The 7,073-nt window shown below is 29.2% G+C and overlaps 1 protein-coding gene across 6 annotated transcripts in view; it reads left to right on the top strand.

The window, feature by feature from the left end:
- The first annotated feature begins 1,636 nt into the window (after nt 1-1,636).
- Nucleotides 1,637-7,073, top strand: part of LOC132717366 (echinoderm microtubule-associated protein-like 2) — a 62,501-nt gene continuing 57,064 nt past the window's right edge. Inside the window, exon 1 of one of the 6 annotated variants that reach the window (XM_060700873.1) lies at nt 1,637-1,865. In XM_060700873.1, the coding sequence (XP_060556856.1) occupies nt 1,817-1,865 (49 nt within the window). In that variant the 5' untranslated portion in view covers nt 1,637-1,816. Of the gene's footprint in view, nt 1,866-4,061; nt 4,192-6,277; nt 6,649-7,073 lie in introns of those variants that run through there. The other 5 variants (XM_060700829.1, XM_060700889.1, XM_060700854.1 and 2 more) reach the window with 5 other exon arrangements.

The following is a 7,073-nucleotide window of genomic DNA, read 5'->3' as shown; positions in this document are numbered from 1 at the left end:
AAAAAGAAAATGTCTATAATTTGCATTGTAGCATGTTACATAAAGATATCTATTTCAAACCAATGGAATATTTATTCAATTAAAATTCACTCTTTTGTTTAATAAACTCTAAAAATTTTAAATCCACCCGAGTACATGTATATTACTTTAATTCATTCTCAAAATTACCTTAAAAACCAGAGATTTTGAAGAATATGGCCAGTGATACAGTGACTCTGTCTATTTAATGGTTAATGGTGAAAAAACAAATAGTGCCAATCTTTATTTCTTAAAAAGAATTATTCAGTGTTTACTAAGAGAGATCATGTTACCCTTGTCCCCCCTACCTGTCCCTTAAACTAGTGATTTATAGCCAAAGTTTAACAAAAACAAAATCTCTACTCAAACATCTTTAAACTTCTTTTTGAAGTAAAAGCATTCAATACATGTTACAGTCTTTTGAGTATTTTATAACAAACCATATATTAGTCACCGAGGAAAATAAGGGAACAGTATTGTGTGGGTCCATTCTTATTTAGTGAAGGATTTAGACAAAGTTTTATATAGCATTGGTCTATCTAAAAAAATTGTGACATTTTAATTATAAACGAAATCCGTATAATCCTTGTCAATTCAGTATCAAGTCTTGAATAATGCCTGTGTTTCTTTAAGGCAGACAAAGCATAAAATTGATTTTTAAGTTAAGCTGTTTACATTTCTTTACGATGTTTTATTTGAATGTAACACTTTAGCGCAGTGAATGGTAATAAATATTAAATAGAAGTTACGTGTCCTAAGATGTGCACATATACAAGGCAATAGTTTTAAACAACTGAAAACTCAACTTAGTTTAAAGTAAATAAGGATTGTTTGATTTAAAAGTTTCCTGGTAAACAGATTGTTTGATCACAAAGATGTTTTACAAATAAAAGTGCAGTGTTTTCCGACTATAAAATAAATAGCATTCATTTAATAGTTATACTATGAAGGTAATCTCCTAGTGTTATATGAATTACAATTATTCAATAATAAAAGTGCACAAACAGAAAACAAATTAAAAATTAAACATTGTGATATCAATGGATAAAATTGATTTTGTTTTTTTGGAATTAAGTCACTGTAACACAGTTTAAATTCAGATAAGTACATATAAAATACACTAATATGTCAATGCAAAGGAGATATCATCTATATGTCAGTTCATTATTATTAATTTGTCATCCAATTAAGGTCGTAGCAATATAAAAACACAATCTAATTATCTAATTAACATTGGTGAGCTGTGTTGTTTTACATTTTAATACTATAGAGAGACTAGCTATAAATGATTTATCACATGTCAATGTATTACAACATGAACACTACAGACTAATTCATTTTCTATCAAATTTTGCTGCAGGCAAGAGTTCTACAGGAAATTTCAAATTTTACATTTAATTAACATTATGACAGTTGATTCTGTAGATGACTCTCTTACATATGTTAGATGATGACATTGTGCCATTTTTTCTCTCTTTCTATGTTATTTCTAAAATGTTAGGCTACTAACAAGTGGAATTTATCAAAATGTTATGAGCATCGGCTGAGGGCAACTATTTACTTGGAAGGGTTATTTTTTTGGTCTGAAATACTCTATGAAAGTGGGATTGGATATTTCGTGCTATATATTGACAATTTATTCACCACATTGGAATTACTGCACGGAAAACTGAATATTACAGTTCTGGTGTATAGTGGATTGAGTATAGTGTAATAGGGGGAATGTTATAGATTTTTTGTGGTATAAATGTTTGACTGTGACATACATCAGACTATATAGGAAGTATATTGTATATATATGTACATGAGACCAGAGATGTCTTATACGGAGGAGGAAAATATACTAGGTAGGTGACTCACAATTGTCCACTCTTATTTCCTTAATTGCCTGGAGCTATTTTAACATGTTGGTTTAAACAATTGGATAGAAATTACATTATTTTGTGTAAATATTCAAAGAGAACATGCATAACTTAAGTAAATAAAGTATTTTAAATTTAAAGATTGGAAATTTCTTAATGATTATTCAATGAAAGATGAAACCTCTATGGGTGGTCTCTGTACATAAAGTACTTAAACTTCCTTAAGTGGTCATCTCAAGAAGGCTTAACTGGATTCATCAAAATTAATTTCAGTTTGATAATACTGATTTTAAAATTATCAAAATATTGAATTTAAAAACATGTAGTCTTAAGACAGGATGTGTACTATTTTAAATGAAACAGAAATTGTAAAATATAATATTTTCAACAACAAAAAATATCAAATAAATGCAGCTTTTGTTCTGAATATTGCTAAATTTGTAAACAGAAAGCTTAGATTACATGTATATTTAAATGGGGAAAAATGCAAATATACATTCACTAAAATAATGCATGGATTTTTTAAAATTGATACAGTGTAATTTAATAATTTTAATGATGTGCATTTTATTTTTAGCATTTATATTTTTTTTCTATTGAAATAGTCAGTATTGTATCTTATACCCGTTTGGACAAGTTGTTTATTTTTGGTTTATAATCTTTGATCTTTTCATCATCCATAAATGAAAGCTCATCTTCATCATGATCAAAGAGTGTTGCGGCATCAACAGATTGCCCATATATATCAGCGCATGCCTCATTGCTACCATCTAGGTCAACATAGTTAGTGAAGGGCAGATCTTCTACACCACTATCCTCATCGTCTATACCCTCAAAGAACCGGTACATACCAGGGGATGGCTCAAAATATACCTGTTGGTCGTCCATGTCATAAATCTGTAAAATAGTAGAAGGTAAAAGATATCAAAATAAAGAAGAAAAAATTATTATTAACAATCACCAACTTAAGTCATACTTTTGTTAACATTGCTATGTAACTAGGTTCGTTAAAGGTTGATCACCAACACCAAGGCAAAATTAAAATAATGTTAATTGGTCTATGCAATTGAATGTGTTTATGATTAACAGTGCCGAGTGGTATAAAGTGAACACATTTCACAGCAAACAGAAACTATATTGCTTTAAAGATAAATATGACTGCCAATTGCATTCCTTAATTCAGGTAACATTTGTAAATTCAGATGACCTGTCCACTAATTAAGGTATTTCTGGCTTTTCCCTAGGAATTTCAGACTGGGGGCTAATGGACATCTTTGAAATCTTGGGAGTCCACTGTTAGGGGAGCCCATATTGAAACTGATTTTTTCAGCAAATGAAATCAGTAAAATTGGTCATCAAATAATTGTTAGTACCCTCTCAGTAATGAGAATTAGGCTTCTATTACAAATATCTGGAAAAAGGTGATCCCTCGGAAGCATTAAACAGCAAAATTACATGATAATTGCAGACTTGGTTCAATTGAGTCTGTGCATGTGGAATAATTATAAATTGCAACATCCCTCGCGCCCCCAAGCACCGGTTTGAGCTGTACTCAATAAACAGGGTAAAACAAAACATTCAAATATTCCTTTTCAAATTTTGATTTTTCACTTTTACAATTAGAGCTGTGTATATGGTAATTTAATTTTTTTTAATGCAGTTACAGATTTTATTCTGTTCAAAGGGAAAACAAAACTAAATGTTACAGACAGTCTTGCATTTTTGATCGAGGGGTTACTGTTAGAAAAGTGAAACAGCATTTATAAGACTGTAAAATATGCGAAAAAATCACTGTTCTAGTAAAAAAATGTCCTAAAAACATTTGGTTTGAAGTCAAGTTTCTCGTATTTTACCTGAACTTATGTAATAATGAAACTGTTTCAATATAAGAGACAAAAAAATCGTTTATAGAACATATATCTTGTCGTACGAAATGTTATGAGAACGAATGATAAGCGTAAATCGCGTCATGTAACATGTTCGTATTTCCCGCCACCATTAACTTCATTATCAATAATTTCTTGCCACAAAATGCCTCACTGTTTTATTCTTTATTGAGTGTATGGATTTTCATAGACAAGCAAAGACCATTAAGATTTTAACTTACTAAATATGCAATTAATACACACTAGCTACACGAACTACCATCTTTTCTCAGCAACCTCTTAAATTACGTCATTATGTACGCTCAGAGTGCCCGGATTTACACACACGTGTTACTCATGTGTTTAAAAATTGTAAACAGAAAGTAGGCGTGTCCTGTGAACTTTGCATTAATCTCAGGAAATGGATCTGATGGATAGTGAAAAGGGTAAGATCATTTATCATTAAAAGAACAAACAGAAGTACATTTTGATACGTTTGAGTTTTATCATATTGGTAGATTAAGCCTTTCAAACGCAAGAAATTTTGTTGATCCTGAACATGGTTCCAAATGTTTTTAAAAAGACATAGGATAATGCTATAGTAAATAGCTGAAAATAAGCTCTACATTTCACTTTTAATTTTCTAGATATAGAACCCATGGATTAGTTTACTGATCAGTTGCCAACCAATATATATACAAAGGATCAATGCACTAGTCAATGTACATTCAAAATGATGCTTGCAAACATGTATAAGGAGCTGAATAGTGAATATTGTACATGTATATTAGTAATTATAATTTACACTGGCAGCTTTGTAAATTTAAATGATTACGCCTAAAACAAGTAAAAAATCTTTTTTAAGCAATATTTAATTTATTGAAATACACTGGAAAGTTATTTACATTTAAACTTCATTTAATTAATATGTTATATTTACTAGTCTGAAATGATTATAATTTGGATTCATTTTTGCATATTTTAATTTCATGTTTTCAATGTGATATCAGTTGCCTTCATATGCCATACATAATATTATTAATATAGATTAAAATCTGTATAGTTATTCATGATTTGACTGTGAATATGGAAAAAAAAATTTGTTTCTAACAAATAACATATCTTAGACTTTGAATACTTTTCCAGTAAAACTGCTAAATTCTTGGATAAAGAAGAAAAAATGATTCAAAACTTTCATTGACATTTATAAAAAAAAAAGATATCTAAAAAAATGATACAAAACTCTCATTGACATTTATCAAAAAAAAAGATATCTAATATATTTTTTGATAAGGAAGGCTGATGAGTTTAAACATTTGTTATCAAAATGTGAGCATGAGGTGAGATGTTGGTTATTATCAAGTTAGGTAAACATACTTGAGATAGACAACCACCTTGAAAGTAGCCGTATGGCAAGCATCCACATATAATTTACACCATGTTATATATAGTATAGGGCATACTGAAGTAATTATTATATTATTTGTGATAGAATTAACTCATATTTGTATACTGGAACATTAGTTATTTTACATCATTAATGAACTGCATTGAACTAGCTCCCATCTTAATTAGTTTAAGTACATGTATTTGGAACGAGAGATTTATAGTTTTTTAATTCTTGATGATTGCAATTCTTAACTGAGTTGATTTGAACAAAAATTTGTGTTGAAATGTTACAATTTATTTTTGATTATTCTGTGATGTAAATTTAATATAGTTGATGTTAATTAAGGAAATATGTAGACTAGGCTTGTCCATCAGACAGACAGTTAATCAGCATTTGTTCTCTATTTTAGCTACATAAATGATATCTGACAAATATAAACAAATTTATTAAATGTGAAAGTATCTGTTTGGTTTTGTATTTGTCTTATTTTTTCTTGCTTCTTTTATTTTGAAACAAAATTTAATTTATTCTTATTTTTAAGGTAACGTTTTTTATTCTAATCTAAGATTTGCTACATTATCATAATAGTGTCCAGAGTTTTAAATAAATCAATAACCATATTCTAGACTAGACTGGACAGAAAGACTTCTTGTTGCTTGATCAATACAGTATTTTTCCCCATAAAACCTCTTACAAAATGTGGTACTAGATAAAACTGCCGCATTTTCCTTATTGTTTCTGTACAAGATATTTTATTAAATAAATTATCTTATCAACCATCTTGAATTCATTTTTGTGAAACATAAAGTGATCAAAGTCTTGACAAGATTATAGATGCTTAATTCATGATTTACTGTATATTTAGTGGTAGAAATTTTGAAGAAGGGAATGGGGAAACATAGGTCTAATATCCTTGGCCTTAATTTATTCATCTTTATCATAGAATTCATAATCATGGCTTTATTTTTGGTATTGACTCATTAAGTGCTAATAATTTTATCTTCTTTGCCTCCTTCTCAATGATTAAAGGCATATATAGACAGATAAAATATGTTGTTCATATGTTATTTGTTTATGTCTACGTGATAGTTACATCAGGAATAATAGGCCAATGTACATGCAACAGAGTACTTCTGTCTCTCTAGACAAGTAGACACAGTGGCTGGATATTAACTAGACATCTGACAGTGAGAGAAAAATTACAAGAATTTCTATGGAATATAACTTTGAGCTACAGCAATGTGATCTAGCTTCTATGAGTTGACATTAATATTGTGACTTGTGTTATCTCAGATGCCGAGATTAAAGGAAAATAAATTCAAAGTTTGATTGGAGATAAAGTGGGAACAGAGGTTCAAAGATAATGAGAAGCAATTCAAGTCATAATAAACACTGTACTGTTTTCATCAATTTAATGAATTCATTCCACCTGTTTTGAAAATTCTCCTGTATGTAAATATATATACTTTAAAATAGATCATGGATGAAGTGTATGAAACTAGGAAATTACTAGGTGAGTTCAAGTAGATATATATATACAACTGTCTCAATGTTGTAGTCAGTTTTCATAGTGAATGCGCTTTTGCTTCAGTGCTGTTATAATCCCCTTAGTTCTTAATGTGCTTCTTGTCCAAAGGTTAGCAAAAACTTGTTCACATGTTCAGAATCTCATAATAGGTGAAAGACTTCTAGGGATTCTTTAGTTAGGGATCAGACTTACCAAACCCATACTTAACAACTTATCATGTTAGAAATAAGTTTTATATTCCTGTCGTTAAATTCTTTAAGATGTATTTTATCAATAGGCTATATTTAAAACTGCATGCCTCCAGATGAACCAAAAATATATAATATTTAAAGAAAGTCAAACTTTAAAAAAAATGTACAAAGATTTTAGGAAAGTATAAAGACTGAAGATTAAAGTAATAATTTATATGC

The sequence above is a fragment of the Ruditapes philippinarum genome, unplaced genomic scaffold (assembly GCF_026571515.1).
Source record: "Ruditapes philippinarum isolate M1 unplaced genomic scaffold, ASM2657151v2 ctg3355_1_1_1_1, whole genome shotgun sequence".
NCBI classification, from domain to species: domain Eukaryota; kingdom Metazoa; phylum Mollusca; class Bivalvia; order Venerida; family Veneridae; genus Ruditapes; species Ruditapes philippinarum.
This window is presented reverse-complemented; position numbering and strand designations above follow the sequence as displayed.